The 19,003-nt window shown below is 40.5% G+C and overlaps 1 protein-coding gene across 1 annotated transcript in view; it reads left to right on the top strand.

The window, feature by feature from the left end:
- Positions 1-17,588, top strand: part of ush2a (Usher syndrome 2A (autosomal recessive, mild)) — a 203,705-nt gene extending 186,117 nt beyond the window's left edge. The window contains exons 75-94 of the mRNA XM_034877811.1: positions 1,372-1,453; positions 1,560-1,705; positions 2,194-2,535; positions 2,682-3,043; positions 3,183-3,552; positions 3,910-4,191; positions 4,325-4,494; positions 5,512-5,827; positions 10,064-10,270; positions 10,529-10,621; positions 11,081-11,226; positions 11,398-11,516; positions 11,985-12,083; positions 12,197-12,373; positions 12,722-12,805; positions 12,963-13,104; positions 13,325-13,412; positions 14,333-14,398; positions 15,337-15,537; positions 16,606-17,588. Of these exons, the coding sequence (XP_034733702.1) occupies positions 1,372-1,453; positions 1,560-1,705; positions 2,194-2,535; positions 2,682-3,043; positions 3,183-3,552; positions 3,910-4,191; positions 4,325-4,494; positions 5,512-5,827; positions 10,064-10,270; positions 10,529-10,621; positions 11,081-11,226; positions 11,398-11,516; positions 11,985-12,083; positions 12,197-12,373; positions 12,722-12,805; positions 12,963-13,104; positions 13,325-13,412; positions 14,333-14,398; positions 15,337-15,537; positions 16,606-16,695 (3,582 nt within the window). The 3' untranslated portion in view covers positions 16,696-17,588. The remainder of the gene's footprint in view (positions 1-1,371; positions 1,454-1,559; positions 1,706-2,193; positions 2,536-2,681; positions 3,044-3,182; positions 3,553-3,909; positions 4,192-4,324; positions 4,495-5,511; positions 5,828-10,063; positions 10,271-10,528; positions 10,622-11,080; positions 11,227-11,397; positions 11,517-11,984; positions 12,084-12,196; positions 12,374-12,721; positions 12,806-12,962; positions 13,105-13,324; positions 13,413-14,332; positions 14,399-15,336; positions 15,538-16,605) is intronic.
- The last annotated feature ends 1,415 nt before the right edge of the window (positions 17,589-19,003 follow it).

The raw sequence follows: 19,003 nt of genomic DNA, 5'->3' as shown, positions 1-19,003 counted from the left end.
CTCTCTCTCTCTCTCTCTCTCTCTCTCTCTCTCTCTCTCTCTCTCTCTCTCTCTCTCTCTCTCTCTGCACCCCTCCCTCTCTATCTACACTGAAAAGTGCTGTGATTTTCAGGAGGATTTAACTCGTGTCTAGGTGTCTAGGGGCTTATTAATCCTATTTTACTGTGGATGAAAAACACATTGGCTCCCAGACATGAAAACAGTGAATACATGTATTCTGGTTGTTGTTCAGACAGTTCATCCTTGGTGCCACGCTACATTGATTTGTCAGGGTTTTCATTTGATTCAGTTTGAATTGAAGCTTTTTTTATCCTCTTGCTACTGCATTGAAGTGGGTTACCAGTTAATCTCTTTACATATGCTTGCATATGTGAAGGCGTACAATCCTGAAAAAAAAAAAACTGACGTAGCCTGTTGTACAAAAATATGTTCACAGACAGACAGACAGACACACAGACAGACAGACAGACAGACAGACAGACAGACAGACACACAGACAGACACACAGAGAGAGAGAGAGATTACTCTTATAGCTGCGTTAAAGCTCACAGTCATTCTGTAAACAAACAAACAAACAGGCTGTCCTGGGGCCTAGTGCTCCCTGACTACTATGTCATCGCACGCCAGGGCCTTTTGAAACAACAGTGTGTCTCTTATCAATTAGTAAATGGTGTTCCCACTGTATCTCTCTCACACACACTCACTCACTCTCTCATACAAACACACACACACAAACACTAATACACACAGCCCCTGTGTTTGCCAGGGTGTTGGGCTGGGTCCCACTGCCTAGAGCTACTGGCAGACTCACTCTGCCTGTGTCTCTGTGTGTGTTTGTGTGTGTTATGAAACGGTGCATGTGTGACATAAACACTCAATCTGGAAGCTTTGAATTCACCCATAAGGGATGGTTGTGTGGCTGCCAGTCTCAGTCAGTCTGTCTCTGCCACTTTTCTGGTGTCTACTTACTTTACCATGGCAGAGCCTGAATGTTGAAATGTTGATATCACAAATCCCATGTCATGTCATCTTAGCTCGCCATTGTTTTAGCGTTCCTTTTCATTCCCCATTTTAATGAGTAATGCACTGGGTTTTATTCATGCAGGATTTGTTTGTGTAACTAACTCGCTCTCTTTTCTTGCTATGGTATGCTACTCACTTTGCTGTTTCCCTTTCCATCCCTACTCTTTTTTCCTTCTCCTTTTAACTCTTGCCAACCATTCCTTTGTCTTCCCGATTTTCTCTCCCATATATCCCCCTCTCGACAACTATCTCCCTTTTATCCCTTTCCCCTACTTCTTTCCTTTTCTCTGCACTAGCACTCATTCAATCTATATTTATATCATACCTTGGTCTCTCTTTTTGTCTCAGGGTTCAGTCCTAGAAGCAACAGTCTATGGTCTTGAACCATACAGTCATTATAGTGTACAAATGGAAGCAGTGAACGAGGCAGGTAAGTTGATTATCATAAGTACCTCATTTAAAATATCAGGAATAAATAATATCAGCACTAACCCTTGAACCAGTCCATTGAGCATAGATGTTTTGCAACCCTTCAGGTAGTGTGTCAAGTCCCTGGGTAGCCATTAGGACCCTGGAGGCTTCTCCGGCTGGCCTGGCTAACTTTACAGTGGAGCAGAGAGAGCAAGGCAGGGCATTACTGATTAGCTGGGATCAGCCAAGTGCTCCAAATGGAATCATCACGGTACATTCAATACACACCACAAAAACACAGAACACATACCAGAGTGTATACACAGCTTTGAGCAGGTGACGAGGGTCATTGTGCTCCTCAGATATAATCAGTCTCACATAGTCAATACACGGTAGGAACATAAGATGGATACCAATATTACAGTAGCCTATATATATATATAGATAGATATATAGAATACAAAAACCCACAGGTACACTTATAAGTTACCATCCTATTCAGAATTTACCCGTGTAACTCAGAAAAATGTTCATGTATACAAGGACACACTTTACGTATGTTCTGATACAGGCTACATGTGCAGCAATAGGCCTATACCTTAACCATTACTATTCCTACTTCCTTATTTCTCTACTTTTTTGAGGTCTCGTCCCTCCTCTAATTTATCCCAACTGAAATATGTGTTCTTTTCCTCTCCTCTCCCATTTCACTGCATACTTCTCTTTCCTTTTGCCTGCTTTCTGTCTCTTCCTTTCTAGATGTACAACTTGTACAGTGAAGGAAACCTGGAATTCAGCGGACTGTCACGCAACTTCCTGTTTCGTCGTTTGGAGCCATGGACCATGTATACTTTGACCCTTGAAGCTTGCACCTTAGCAGGCTGCACACACACCCTGCCTCAGCATGTCACCACAGCAGCAGCTCCACCTGCTTCTCAGCCCCCTCCCAGGCCTCTCTTAATTGGCCTAGACCATGTGTCACTTACCTGGGGCCCTCCTTCCCAACCCAACGGGCCAATTGAAGAGTATTTCTTACTTGGAAGGAGTTTGGAGGAATTGGAGAGGGGAAGAAGTAATGAAGACGATACTGAAAGGGGAAAGGTTAGTGAAACTAAAGACACATCTCTGATGTTATAGGCAGTGATTTTGAATGAAATCTTACCATTTGCCAGTTAACCTGATAGAATACCCAGGTGCCACCAAAATCCATACACCGTAAAACTCACCAACCTTAACTCATTCAACAGGTGCTGTTTAGAGAATCATCCCCACCACCTGCTGACACCGTCTCCTATACAGTGACTGGTCTGCATCCCTGGACACAGTACGAATTCAGTGTCCAGGCTCACAACCCAGCTGGACACACCCACAGCCCCTGGGTAACTGTGAAAACCAGACAGGCCCCTCCTTGTGGTCTAGCTCCCCCAACAGTGAGTCACCTCCAAGGCCAGCCCGGTGAGGTGTTGGTGTCCTGGACTCCCCCTTCGGAGCCCAATGGGATACTTCAGTCCTACAGGATACTGAGAAACAATGTCAGTTTCTCATTTAGTTTTGACCCTACTGTCCTCAGCTACACCGACGACAACCTTCTGCCATTTTCAACATATAGGTATTGCTTGTCTTTACTCATATCATTGTGTTGTCTCAAATGAACTAACCTGAGTGCTTTCTTTTGGTAATTCCATATAACCACAAACATAATAATTATTTTTGATGGAGAAGAACTTTGATTCTATTCTTTTCTACAGCTACTCAATCATAGCTTGCACGTCTGAAGGATGCGTCACCAGCCCACATACAAACATCACTACTTTAGAGGCTCCACCCGCCACAGTGGAAGCTCCCACAGTGGACAGCATTGCATCCACTAGTATAAACATGTCCTGGAGTAAACCACAGACACAGAATGGAGAAGTGACTGAATATGTGCTGAAACTAAACAACGTAGAAAGTTATCGTGGGAGAGACCTAAATACAGTGTTGTCAGATCTGCTGCCACACACGTTGTACCATCTGGTCCTTTTAGCTTGTACCCGCGGTGGGTGCACCACCAGCTCCACAATATCCATTATGACTGGGGAGGCTCCTCCCACTGGCCTGTCTGCCCCGACTCTTAAGGTGTGTTTTTTTATTTTAGACTTCCAATGTAACCTCTGTTACCTGGTGTGTAATACCTAGTGTACATCTGTAGATTTCAATCCAGAAGGATTCAAAGGAAATTGAACATGCTTGGACATTCCACAGCTCAGCCAAAACAATTTCTGGTCAATAGAACTTGCACAAATTTGTAAAACCTCCTCAACACTGATTATTCAATAATCAGTAGAAAAATTATTTATTTCAAATTTTACACATTATATTATTGATATTATTATTGATGATATTATTATTTGGGGGACATTCTGTTTTACATTTTGTTTGTTTTGTGTTAACTGTAGCCCTGTTTGATGTGAACTTTGACCCTTCCTTTTGAAGGTAACCGGCCCAGAGTCAGTGGAGGTAACCTGGAGACCACCAGAGCACCCAAATGGCATCATCACAGGATATGAGCTCCGCAGAGATGGCGAAGTTATCTTTGTTGGCACTGAAACCCATTACCATGACTTCACACTTGTGCCAAGCGTGGAATACAGCTACGTTGTCAGGGCCAACAACAGCAAAGGGGCAGCGAGCAGTGCGGCAGCCACAGCAAAGACTCACCCATCAGCTCCTTCTGGTGTTGGTCTTCCCACATTGACGCCTCTGGGACCATACCAGGTGAGTCATTCATCTATTCAGTCCATATAAGTAACACTCAATCAGGACATTACTAATGCTGAGGTTTATCTTCCTACGTTCTTTAAATTAGTTTTTAAAAAGTTGTTGTGCCGTATGTTCTTTGTCTTTCCAGTTGAGAGTAGAGTGGAGTACTCCAGCCCGTCCTAATGGAGACATTGAGAGTTACACTGTGTATCAAAGAGATCCAGTCCAGCTCAGCATCACCAGCACTGTGTTCACTCCAGAGGACAGTGACTTCTCTGTCCGACACACCACCCTGCATGGGCTGGCTCCTTACCACAGGTCAGTCAAAGAAGAACGTGTCGGGTTTTTGTGTTTATATTTTCATTAAACTGCATTGCCTAACAGTCAAAAGACAACACCATTTCCTATTTCTATGTGTAATAACTACTATAAATATGGGGAGAAATACCAGACAAGAAAGTAACAGAGTGCCATCTCTTGGTAACAAAAGAAAACACTCTTTCAAAATAGATTCAAAGCAAGAAACAGAGAGAAATAAAGAAAAGGTACACAACCTTGAAGACAGAAGTGTAGACCTGTGTCTATTCCTGTGTGTACCAATGTGCTTGTGTGGTTGTGTATGTGTGAACGTGTGTATGTGGTGATTAAATTCAGATAATAAAAGCTCATCAGCCTTATCATCTAAAGATCGCTCCCCCTCTCTGATGACCTCTATCCATTTAACTCATCTTCATCTTCTCTCTCTTTTTATCCCCCTCCTCTCTATTTCCTCCTTTTTTTCTTTCTCCAAAAAAACAACAGTACATCCATATCAATTACATCACAATGTTGGTTGCCTGCTAAGGCTCAATTGACAGTTGGATCAACGTTATTTTAAATATGCTGTTTATTACCTGAATTTTGATTGGACGCCTACTCCATTTTGCTGGGCCACAATCCTGGCTTTGATGGTTTGAAATTTGGAAATACATGTTCAGCTCTTTTACTGCCCATTAAAAACACAAGAAATAGGTGCAATATACAATTGGTTAATTATGCCTTGTTTTGTTTATGTAGCCCATAATTTAAAGGCTGTTTGTGAGTTTCAAGAGATAACAAGTCACATTTTCTAAACTCTCCAAGTGGTTTTACTGATTTGCAAGGGTGTGATTTGTAAGGCTGATTGTCAGTAAATGTTTTCCAGAGTTAAGTCTGGTATTACGGTCTATTGTTGTCAACAATGTAGAGTATTTAAGTTGCATGTGCTTATGTTTCACAACTGTCCCTTACACAATACACAGATATCACTGACTATTGCAATTAAAAACCTGTGCCTGCCTTTGTGTGTGTGTGTAGGTATGAAGTGAGGGTGGAGGCTTGCACTGCGCTGGGCTGCTCCTCCAGTGACTGGTCATCTGCACTCACGCTGGAGGCTCCCCCTGCTGGACAAACAGTGCCACTGTTAGATCTCCAGCCCGACACACACACAGGCCTAGAGACCACCTTTCTACTCACCTGGTCCCCTCCAGCTCAGCCAAATGGTAGAGTCCTTCATTACGAGGTGTACCGCAGAATGGACCTTACCCCCGATGCAGCAACACTTGTCTACAGGAATATCTCTACTACTTTCAAAGATGAAGCACTCCAGTCGTATACTGTATACCAGTACCAGGTACAATGCTCTGTGCATTTATATGTGTGTGTGTTTGTTTAAAAAAGCAGAACTGCTGCAAATACTAACTGGTTAGTCCTGGTAAACTTCACTTGACTGAATCAAAAGGCTCTTTCGAGATGAGCCAGGTCCACGCAGAATTGTGTCCTACTTGATCCCAACTTGCTCTGACGACTTCCACAAGTAGGCAATGATAATCTCATGAGAGCAAGGCAGCCGCAGTTGCTTTTCACCGAGTGCAAAACCCAGGCGGACCCAGAGCATGCTGGGAAATGCCAGCCTCTCAACTGATTTAACAGCTGATTGGTTCACAATCGACTTAACATGATGACGTTTTGTATAAACTTGTTATTGATTTTGAATCAGAGGGATTTTAATTGCTATTTGTCTTATTCTTTACAGAACACATGTTGTGTGGGTGATAGTCACGTTTAGAAGTCAGAGAAACTAAATCTGTTCCGATCACCGACCATCTACAGTGTGTTGTTAATTAACATCAACAAAAGTTGTTATTCATAAGTATAAAACATGTAATAGAATAGATGTTCTGTATTTTTTCAAAAAATAAGAATTACAGAAAATAAGAATTAACACAAAATGTGTGAATGGGTTGTGCATATACAGAAGTATGATAACTTATTGTCCTCAGCAAGGCATGTAAAAACAAAGTAAAAATGTAATATTGTGATCAGTGAAACTAATTTGAAGTTGAGATCTGATGTGGCTGAAACATTAGAAAATGTAGCCTGTTTTCCCAATGAAATGTTTTCCAAAAGTCCAGTCACACGCACACATCTTAACTGATATAGTCTATCCATACACGTCAACATACACAGAGATACACACTCAAGCCCAGTAATCAGACAGGTGTTAAATGATGGCGTACATATTCATGCTGTTGTGCTGTGCGTTGATACGCTAATTGACAGGCTAGCCCTTTGGAAGCAACAATAACATTAGCATTCCTGCCTGTCAGACATACGAGCTGAGGCCAGAGAACTTGTGTAATTGATTGAGTTTGCCTGATTGTGGTGCCGTCTATATTTACGAGGGTCCTAATTTATGACAGGAGGAGGGAGGGAGGGAGGAGCTTTGGGAGATGACGGGCGGGCAACAGAGCCATTAATCACTGGGCCCTCAGAGCACCCCACTTCCTGATTACCAGCCAGCCAATCGAATTAACTGTAAGGCCCCTTGGTAACAGAGCTTGTATTGGAAAGACCTTTTAATGGTGACCGCTACACGTCCCCTGAGGATTTGTCAGTGGGGGATTGTGGTACGCGGACAAGGTGTTGGTATGTGTGTCCATAAACACGTGTACACAGTAGTGTGTTTGCAAACTGTGCATGTAAACCTGTATGTGTGTGTGTGTGTGTGTGTTGGAGACGGTTAAGTGAAGACACATAATACATTTTGAGATATTCATATAAAGTTATCAATTGTGTATTGTCTTAATTTTCAAGCAATAACTTCTATTTTTTCTCAGTGTCTGCCTGTTGTTCCTCTTGGTCCTTTTACCTACCCACCTGTCTGTCTTATTATGCATCTGCCTGGCTGTGTTTTTATTTAGCTGTTAATCTGTCTCTGTATCTATCTGGCTCTCTTCCTTTCTCTCTGTGTTTCAGGCGTACACAAGGACGATAAGTCAGTTCAGTTTAACACACCACAGTGCAGAGAGAGAAATCATATTAGGCTAATTACACTGGGTCATAAGCTCCTATTGACAGCTTTATGCTTGGTTTTAATTACTGCCCACTTTCACACAACTTAGCCCCTTCACCCCAAGTAGATGCACCCGCCAAGTAGCTCTGTTGGCCTATCAGAGTGCTCAGATCAAGTCTGCAGTCCAACCATCCAATAACAACGCTCAAACTTTGGCTCGTAGCTTCCTGAAGTCATTTGTTGCCATGGTGGCTCATTTGCTGCCATGGTAGCTAACCGGGTATATTTTTATTTTGTGTCTAATAAGCCAAATCATGGCCCAATGGGAGAAGAGAGGACAAGAGACGAGAGAAAGCCATAAAAAGTCTGCGGATGATATAAGGACCAAGAGATGAGTTCTACCTTTTAGCAATGGAACAAGGGCAAGGTGATCTGGACTGACTTTAGTTTTGAAGATTCTCGCTCAGTTCTGTCTACGTGGCACAAACTTCTTAATCAAACCCACAAGCCTTGCGTCATGTTGAGGCTTTAACTGTGTTGCTACTAGGGGAAGAACATGGTTGTTGCTGGGTAGAAATATTTTATTGCTGCAGTTATAAATTTATGTGATGGCAGGAGCTAATTTAATTGAAACTCTTTTAAGCAACAAGTCAAGTCACATTTATTGTGCAGTAACTACGTATGAGAAGTAGAAAATTTTTTCTTTCACCTTTCAGTTTTTCCTCAGGTTATTTAACCAGACATGTTGTATAATTTCTTAGTTTCAATATTTATACTTTTTTACTATATAAAAAAAGTATAGTACAATCATTATTTGGGTAGATACTTAAAACAACAATATAATGAACGCTTTAATGTCTCATACCTACTGTACACACATACACAAATACTATGAAGAGATCTCATAGCCGTTAACTGCACGCTTCTCTGTGACCTTTTTTCTCCGTATCAGAGTGACAGCATCCGTTACCTACTTCCTTCCATCCCTCCACCCATCTTTCTGACTTCTCCACACCAACTCCTGTCCTGTCCTTTTGTCGCAGCGCTTGCAACACTCTCAGTTGGCAAGTGACATACATGCAAGCATCCTTACCAGGTAGAACACCCAGCAATGTGTGTTAGTCAGATTGGATCCTTATTTCAGCTATAGAGTTTTGAAGGTCTGCCTAAAAGAAGAATAAATGCTATGTTGGGACTTCCTTACTCATATCACTTCTTACAAGCACTTCAAAGCCAACACCAATGCAGACAGTTTTTTGCTCTAGGGGTTGCTGTCACTCTGAATGCACCGTTAATGAATCAGTTAGTATAACGATCAGATATTAGGTGGAAACACAAACATGTTCCACATTTGAAAAGTTGAAAAGAGAATGGAGCAGAACAAATACATTATTTGCAGAAGAAGGGCAGCATAAGCAGGTGGAGTTGTTGAGGGCCACAACAATGGCCAATCACATCAGCTCCTCTCATCCCCTTTCAAAGCAACAGACAGTTTCAGGGCCAGTGGACGAGTCCAGGTCGGAGGAAGCTATTCAAGTCACACAAATATTAATACACAATACCCCAAATAAGTGTTCAAGGGCAGATGTGTCCGTCCCTCTTTGAGTTTTATGGATTAGACACTAAAATGTTGTGTTTGTGTAAAGTGATTTTAATAAGTGAATATAAAGGTTGCAGTCAGTTACTCCTCTGGATACTTTTGCATGCACACAATGATGCAACTGCTACTGATACATAACAACAATCCTATCTGCAGAACTAAACTAAGTGGATAGCTTTGGAGCCCCATTGTCCACCCTTCTTTCTGTCCTCCTCATCTTCCCCATTCACAGTCTCTCCATCTTCCTTTCTTCTTTCCCCCTTTCCCATCTCAGTCCATCTGTGCTGTCACTTAGATCAATCAGTCTGATTGATCACAGCCTAATTGACTATTATTGAGGTTAATTCAACTCTTAACACACTTGCATGCACAAGCATTCGCGCACAAAAATCGCCGTCACAGCTACAAACAACACATCACACACACAGACACACACTTTCAACAGTAAAGCTCAGGCCCATCCATCTGCCTTCTGTGCTACTTCTGACAGGCTACAGATGACTTACACATGCAAATCTCCACCCTGCCTGACCCTGTGCTGTGTACACCCTCTAATTATACCCAACACAAGCACACAAATAAGATTACTTGTGTGTGTGTGTGTGTGTGTGTGTGTGTGTGTGTGTGCGCCTGTGTGTGTGTGTAACTCCTAACTCCTTGATGAAGGTGAAAAGTAATTGTCATGCAGATATGTTAGTGTTGGGTTGCATGTTGAAAAGGTTTTGCTCTCACTGTTGATGGTAGTTTTGATGGATTATCCAATGAATTGACTTATATCCTTTTTGGTGGTCTGGTGGATACTGGATAATTAACAGAAGCTTTCATCATTAAAATGCATCTAAAATCCTAATGATGGGAGAACAAAGTTTATGCCTGGCTGTCACTTTGTCTCAGATGTTCTCTCCATTATTCACCATCAGTTATAAATGTGAATTAAATCATATTATTAACTAATATGTGGTTTTGGCCGCCAGGTGTGGGCAGTGAATTCTGCCGGTCGTTCTGCTAGTCCGTGGGCCAGTGGGAGAACAGGACCCGCCCCACCTGAGGGTGTAGGCACGCCTATTTTTCTGCGTGTTTCGGCAACCTCAGCAGTGGTGGACATCCATCCTCCAGCCCGACCCAATGGGATTGTTAGCCTTTACAGAGTGTTCTCAGTGAACCACAACAACCAAACTCTGGTAAAGCACATACTGTAATACTGCATTAAACAATACACTGTTTAAAACCTTGTTCTGAGTTTCTCAAATAGATTTCTTTGCTGTCTTCCTCCCTTTTCTGAAACTGCAACCCCCTTTTCTGTAATCGCTCACTCTCATTCCCTCCTCTCCCTCTCCTATTTTTTCTTCTTTTCCTGACGCATCAAATATTTGCTTCTCAATTATATGACCAACCAAAAATTCAACTTATCTCACCCTCACACTTTCCCCTTCCTGTAGCTTTCAGAGAGTACATCCCATAAGCAGACACTCCATGGTTTACGTCCTTACACCCGATACTGGGTAGGAGTAGAAGCCTGCACCTGCTATCAGGTAATAAACTTTGTCATGAAAGTGAGATCACAGATTGTGGTTATCTTGCCTTCTGGTTCCAAACTAGCACCTTAGACTAGTTCAATGAGAGATTTGACAGATGTATAGATACATTGAATATAAGACAAAACATTTAGGTTTGCTTTAAAATGTTTCTTGGAAAAGAAAGATGGTCTTCAGTTTGGACAGCATCACTAATTTGGAGACGTATTGTTTTGCAAGGCAGTTAAGATTACTCCCATTTGAGTAATATGCATGTGATGTAACATTTACACAATTTAACTGCTTGCCTTAGATAATCATATTTTTATTGTGAAAGACTTGCACAGATGCACTTGTTCCACCACTGAGTACACAAGAGACTGTACAAGTGCAGTAGCGTGGCAGAATTTATGAAGACAAACTATGTACACAATATGCCAACATGGAGATTGTTTCTCGGTTTTCAACATTTAACAGTGCTGTAGCCAGGGTCCATTGAGTGAGCTCCGCACCCTGGCCGCCCCCCCAGCCCACCAGCCTCCTCCTCGCCCCGTCACCCTGACCTCTCGCTCGGTTCAGCTGGAGTGGGACGAGCCTCTGGTACCTAATGGAGTCATTGAGAGGTAAGTAGAAAACAAAAAAGTGCACATTGTTCAGTGTATTTTCAACGCAGATTTGCACAATGAGTGAATTTGCATAATTTGCATAATGAGTGAATCACACTGCATGAAACGATGCACATACCATAATCTCAATCTCATTTGTTCACTCTCTCTCTTTATCTCTGTTTCCAGCTGTGAGCTACATCTCAGATCCCCATGCCCCCAGCCCCCCCAGCCTGTACCCCTCCCTTGTGTTGAAGGCCCAATAGAAATATGTTTCTTTGGTAAAAGAAACAGCTACAACGTGACAGGTAACTCCGTGGCTATGTCAAGTCAAGATATTTTTAAAACTCATAATAACACTAAGATGTCCTAACACATTTAAAAAAATATATATATATATATATATATATATATATATATATATATATATATATATATATATATATATATATTTGCATGGGTACCGAACTAGAATAAGAAAGAGGAACAACGACCACAATTATACAAACAGTGTAAAACTCTTCCCAGTAAATTCTCAGGAGTGAGTAACCCATTGATTATACACAACTGGGGGAGCTATAAAGACCTAAGCAAGCTCCATGACTAGGACTCAGGTGAGAATAATTGAGCTGAACTGAGAGACTGCAAGTTTTCATCAGCTCACAGACCCATCATTATAGGTCAGTGGAAAGGAACTTACATAGTGTGTTGTCTGTTTGTCGGTCTGTCCGTGTTGTGTGTTTTGTGTGGATAAACAACTGAACTTATTTGTGCAGGCCTTCAGCCATACTCCACCTATCAGCTGAGAGCTGCCTGCTTCAACAACATGGGCAGCACTGCCTCCAACTGGACTACAGTTACCACACTCAGCGAAGGTAACAAATGTATCCTATCCCTGAACTCTCCCAGCTAACCAGTTAAATAAACAAAAACACATCCGAAATTGTAACCTCTCTCTCTCTCGCGCTCTCTCATTGCCCCTCTCCAGCTCCCCAGTATGTGTCTCCTTTCTCTGTGGGCAGCAACCTGACAGTTATTTGGCTGGACTGGACAGGGTCCTTCTCCCTCAACGGCTACCTGAAGGAGTATAGTGTAACAGAGAGCCAGCTGAGGGTCTATACCGGCTTCTACAGCGATCTCCATATTCCGCGCACCTCACAGAAAAGTGAGAGCGCACAAACACACACACACACACAAACACACACACACACAGAGCAAACACACATTTATCCACTTACAAATGTATACAACAGATAACTACACACACTTTTAGGAGGAATTTTTACATCTACAGATATGCAATACAGCAGAAATATACATGTATACAGGCGGTAACAAATTATGGTGTGTTCTTAAACCACTGATGAATAGGGGAATGCAAAAATGATCAAAAACATAAAAATATGCTTTAAATAATCTTGATGATTCTGAAGCTTCTAAACCTAACTTTGTTTAACAGGATTAACAAATGTTATCTTTTGCGGCGTCTCTACCTCTCTCCCTCTTTTCTTAGCTCTATCATTTCAGGTGACTTGTACCACAAAAGGTGGCAGTGCCAGTACTCCTACCATCAGATATAGCCCTGCCACAGGTCTAGGTAACACCCACGCACGCACGCACGCACGCAAACACTCTGTGCTGGAATTAATCCTTTTGTAAAATCAAACCTGAATCTGAATATTCCTCACTTCGATTCAGTGAAACTTTTCAAGACATACACAAAAAGTACAAGTACTCTCTCGCTCTCTCTGCAGATCCTCTTGAGCCTGAAGACAGTGGTAAAGAGAGTGTCAACCTGTCAGCAACCCCAGTGTACTCTGAGCTGTGGTTCATCTTGTTGTTAACCCTGCTGGGTCTATTTCTGCTGGCCATACTGCTGGGCCTTGTGCTACAAAGGTATTCTAATGTAATACGCAGCATGTAAAAGGTTTAAGGCATGAATAGAATGGAATGGAATTTCTTCTTCTCAGCTACTCTGCAATTTAACTTCACTAATATGTAAAACTAAGCAGTACTTGTACTTTCAAAACACAACACCATCTATGTTAAAACACATACAGTTAAATTTGAAGAAGACTAAGAACAAAGGGGTGTGAATCACATTTCTCCCCTCTAGAGCCCTAAGGAAAAATCCATCAGCCAGAGAGCGCCCCCCGCTGGTCATGCTTCAGAAGACGAGGAAGTCTGGGGGAGAGACGTACATGGTGAGAGGAGCAGAGAAACAAGGCGCACATTGAAGAACAATACCAAGATAGTAGGGCAGAAGGCAGTAAGAGAGACAGAGAGAGGTAGTCAGGTTTACAAAGAGGTGAAAGCTGAAGAAGAATTAGGGCTGATAAAACGGAAGGGGAGGGGCTGCTGCATAAGTACTGTATTAGATTTTTTTAAACTCACTAGATGATTGAATCAAAAGTCTTTTTTTCTGAAGATTGTACAATTTAGAAAAGTGTATCTTTTTAAGAGCAGATGTTTCTTTATCTATGTTCCACCAGAGGGGGCTGCAACATCAGCTGTTAATGAAAAGTTCTTAGCATACTGTATAAATACATTTCTGTGACTGATACCATATCAGTGGGTAACTGGTTCAGTTTTAGCCAAACCTTTACACGTTTGTATGCCAACAGTAAAAAACTTCTGGAACTTAAGTTTTCATTTGTTGGATGGTTTTAAATAAATCAAACTATGACATATGTTTATACAGCGGGTTTTCTCATGCTTATGAAAAGCATTTTTACAAATAGGAACATTTCATCTGGTATATTTAAGTTTACCATCATTCTTCGTTATCTCTCAAATCACCCATTACCAGTAACTACCAACAGCATTGCTACTTAAACAAAATGATCTACCTTTTTCCACTTGTTGATTAATTACCTTACTCATTTACTTTCTAACTTGTTATGATTTATTTACTACTACTTTATTTCATTGTATTCCACTTAATAGATGTTTTTAGTTAAATGTCCTTTTTGCTTTTTTCCGTTCACTGTCAATCTTTTCTGTTACTTTCTTTTTTATATCTGCTTTCTCCATCCTCTCATATCTGCATATCTGTCTATCGTTCTCTCTCTCTCTCTCTCTCTCTCTCTCTCTCTCTCTCTCTCCCTCTTTTTCTGTCTCTCAGAGGCCCTGTCCTGAGTTGTGCTCTAAACATCACTCCAGCTCAGTGTTCCTCCCTGACCGTCCTACAGTAAGACCATATTCTATATTTAATGTCAAAACCCTAAATGTTTATTTTGTCCCCCTGCAGTTTGACACTGTAGCTGACTGTGTTGAGATCAGCAACGTTATACTTAAAAGCTACACTGTGTACATTGAGGTATGGGATTGTGAATTTGTGTGGATGCCTTTCTACGCATGTCTGTGTTGCTTGTGTATGCATGCTCTGTGTGCGCTTTATCAGAAGAATTATTATAAAGGTAAGACATGTCGTGTAGTCTGTCAGTTCATCCTGAAATACAGTGTTGACTTTGTATATGCAAGATATAAAATCGTCTGATATATCCAAAGTTTACAGCAAAAACTATGAAGCCAGAGTTCATATTACTTTCACCCGCCACTTAAAAATGTTTTTGGTTGGTTGTTGAAAGTATGACGATAGCAGGTAATATACATATTTAAAATAAATCTAAGTGTTCTATATTGTTTACATTTAAAATACACATTTTACTGCTGCTTTTGATGGAGGCAACAGAATCTAGAATATGTTTATCTACATGTTTTCTCTATTTAGTTCATATAGAACAGGAATATCCAGATCTCAGAAAGGCTGCATTTGAGCTTTGAAACTAAATTTTGATTTATTTGATCTGCTTGTTGCTTGTTTGAAGTTATAGTAACTCTTCTTGGGTAGAATGTTTTTGTATGTTTTATCCCATGCAAAATAGAAAAGATTACCTAACCTTACACTACTACTTTAGAGTACACCACAGTTTTTCCAAGCTGCCACTAGTTTCCATTTACTACAGTAACATGAATTTCATATTTGCACATTCAGGTTATTAGTAAGGTAAAACAGTTTTTCTTCATAAAAATAAAAAAAGTTTGCAGTAATATAAAGTATAGGCTACATGATTTGTAATACGGTTTTGTAAATCCCTATCCGACTAAAAAAAAATCTGTTTTCAGGGTCTGACAGACACAAAGATAGTCGGCAGCAGTTCACAGTTCAGCCCCATGTCGGTCCTGCGGGTCCCCAGCCAAACAGACCTCAGTCAGGCATACTCCCAGCATTCCCTGCACCGCAGTGTCAGTCAGCTGATTGACAGGAAGTCACTGATGATGGAGGAAGGAAGCTGGGACAACCCACTGGGACATGATTCAGGACTGGTGAGGATGAAAATATGTTTATGTTAAATAAGTTTGCTAAAGTTACTATTAAAATACAATAATAACAATACTGACATACTCAGGAATACCAGGACAGCCACATATTAATACATTTACTCTCAAGTCAAGTGTTGATATTGGTGGGTCTGAGAAATCTGTGGGAAACTGGCCATAGAGTAAAATAAGAGTGTTCTTTGGAAGCAGTCTAGCTTTTACCTGCCATTACCTGTTAGTCTTTGTAAATCTATGCAAACTCAGTGGAATTGTGGCTTTGCCTGTCTAAGACACCACAATGCAGGGGCAGAATAACATATGAACAAAAACAGACAAGACACATGGGAAGCAACAGAGGGACGAGCATGTGTGTCAAAAGCATTGCCTTGAATTAAATTTATAAACGGAGCAAAGCTCCATTCAAATGTATTTTTTGGTAAATTGAGAATTACATGTATTTTTGTGAAGATTAATTTAGTAGATTACTTCCTCAGGTTTAGTGAAATATTGGCAAAATGTAATGAATGGTAACTACATCCATAAATATTGTGTTCTGCTCCATAATTTAAGCAGGGAACTTCATACTGTAACATGGTACACTTCGCCAGTAAGTTTAGTGGTGGGAAAGGTTAGCAGAGTGGTAATGGATCACGTTTGTTGTTCAGTTGTTTTACGGTTGAGATGAATATTAAACTGGACCTTCAGTTAACCTGAAGAAGCTGTCCCCATGCTCTTGCTTTAGCCAAATTTAAAAACTAGTTTTAATTCAGGAACTGCAAATGTTTATTTAACGTTAAGAGTAACCAGCGTAATATAACAAACTGATTTAGTATAATCTCATAAGGACTAAGTATCAGAAGCTAACTGTGTTGTGCACACAGACAGTGTTGCGCATTATCCCAATTTTTTGGTAACTCAGTAGGAATTACTTTTCAAGGAGTTAGTCATTCCTTTTGCAGACTATCACTGGTGTCACCTATCATCTCTGTCTCTGGACTTACAGTACGTACAGTAAATGTTGCCCCCCTTTTAAATGCCCAAGACCTAATTGTGATCTCATGTGTTCTTTTTCAGTATGTGGAGGAAGATGAGTTTGTGGACGCCATCAAGGCCTTTAGATCTGTTAAGAAGGAGCACACCATGTTCTCTGACACTCATCTTTAAGAGATCTCATCTAATCAGGTATCGCCATTGCAATTCAGATTTAGTTAGAAACCAGGACAGTGAAACATTCATACATGGCATTTAGTGTAAGATGAATTTAGGAAGAAAGATAATGTAAAAATCCAATGATGAAGAATATTTCCTTTTCATTTAATTTGATTAGGTCCAAAATGCACTGGTATAGTGCTTATAATGTTTTAATGATTCAATTTGGATCCAAAGTTGTAAAAGAAAGCCAGAGACCTGAGAAGGGGATAATAATGGTTGTTTTACTGCAGAATTCACCCCAAACTACAATAAAATAGGTGTTTTGCCCCACTGTGTGTACTGTATGCCCCTCCCTCTAGGGACTAATAGTCTTGAGTAGAGACCGGGATCCAACATCTAGGAATACATTTTGGTTATGGACCCTGTCTGCTGTGATTGTGTAGGTTGTGACAGAAAAAGCTCCAGTATATTGGCTGCAAAACTTTGATGTATCCATATCTTGATTGTAATTATACAGGACAATATATCTTGAATCCAGCTTAGATTAAGAACCGTCTCTGCTTGCCAACTGTTAAGTAATTTTAAATGCAGAAGGATCAGCTATAGCAGGTTTGCTTCCCATTATTCAGAATCAAACCAGTTTAGAAATCAAATATCAAAGGTTTTTATCACGTCCTCTGCTTCAACAAGTACTTGTGCCTAGTATGCTAACAAAATATCAGCAGTAGCAGTCCTTTTAGTTGTAGTAGACACATTGCCTTGGTGTTAGCTTTATGACAAAAAATGCCAACTGTTTTTTTATTAATTTGTTAATATGTATCTGGGAATCACAGATGTGCCGTCCAATTGTTGTGATTATGTGATGTAACTTGAAAGCCCAATCTGAGATTTTTTTTTTTTTTTAACCATATCCTTTGTTGACCTACAGTTTAATGTGATTTCAATTTGGAAGGAATTGGACATCATGAAATCAAGCTTTGTTCAACTGTAGTGAAGCTGAATGTCTGGGTTTGATTTTAGTTTTCTGTCAGTGAAATCCAGCCTCAGTGTTGTTTGTCTGTGGCCCAATTTGTTTTATCAAGAATGCAATCAGCTTAAGAATGAAAAAAAAAACTCAGCTATGTCCTGTTTGGGGGTTATAGCAGGAGTGAAACCTTGTTTATATTTGGATTCCACAGATTGGGCCTTTAATTTTCAAAAGCTAAACATCATAAAAAACAGTATTGAGAACAAGATGTTGAATTTCAATGTTTTTATGTACAAAATTGAAGCCTACTGTATTGTTGTTGTATTGTAACCTTTTCTTTTTTTACACAGGCAGTATTATTTATGGTTGTTTATTTTAAAAAGTCTTATTTATAGATGATTCATTGATTAATGTTTGTGTTTTTCTGAGAAATTATAAATGGTTAATGGTCAAAAAAATACTCTCTCATTTTCTTCACTTCAAATGTATTTGAAATAGTATAGCATTAAGTTAAAAAGTTTACACTGGTCCTCAAAGCAAACAGCTTTCAGCATGCCTGTGTCCCTAGATTCCTATTTAGCTGCAGACATTTGAAATGATCCAAGAACTAGTCGTCATACATCTATCTAGTACCAATATACTATTTCTGTGAAACTTATTTCCCATTTTATTTTACAGTACAGAAATAAGTCACTGCATTAGTGTTACCTGAATATTTGTCGATGAGGTCAATATTGTGCCATAGTTTGATCAGTATTTAAACAGAACAGTTTGCACATAGTTGAATTGTGTGTTTGTGTGTGTGTGTGTGTGTGTGTGTGTGTGTGCGTGCGCGCGCAAGAGTGAGGAACATCTTCAAGCTGAAGATCATATGTTCTTTTCTGCTGAGTTAGTAAAACACAGATGTGCCATCAGCTGTACAGATACTTGGTTACCACACACAAACACACAGAGGGCCGGTATCTCCATCAAAAGCAGCAGTAATTTAATTTTGCTCCTGTGTCCCTTAAGGGAACATCAAGGCAAGTTTGAAATTAACAAACTGGCAGTAACAACCGTGCCCTTGCTCAAGGACAGCAGTCTGACAAGGGCACTTCTAAAACATTCACAGCCACATTCACAGCTATTGTCACCCACGGAGGGAGGGAGAGGTTGTGAAAAGAGAGCTAGATGAGTGATTGCAAGGGACAGTATGGCCCTGAGCTACACACAAAGACACACACACACAGGGTTTTATTAAACTCATAAATCACAATGACGACAGACGACATCTCAGAGAGGAGACTGTCTGAACGGGAAGGTTAGTGAAATGAAAGCGCTGGGGAGACACACACACACACACACCTCTGTGAC

Source organism: Etheostoma cragini, chromosome 1 (assembly GCF_013103735.1).
Source record: "Etheostoma cragini isolate CJK2018 chromosome 1, CSU_Ecrag_1.0, whole genome shotgun sequence".
NCBI lineage: Eukaryota > Metazoa > Chordata > Actinopteri > Perciformes > Percidae > Etheostoma > Etheostoma cragini.
Note: the sequence above shows the minus strand (reverse complement) of the source record. Positions and strands in the feature narration are given on the sequence as shown.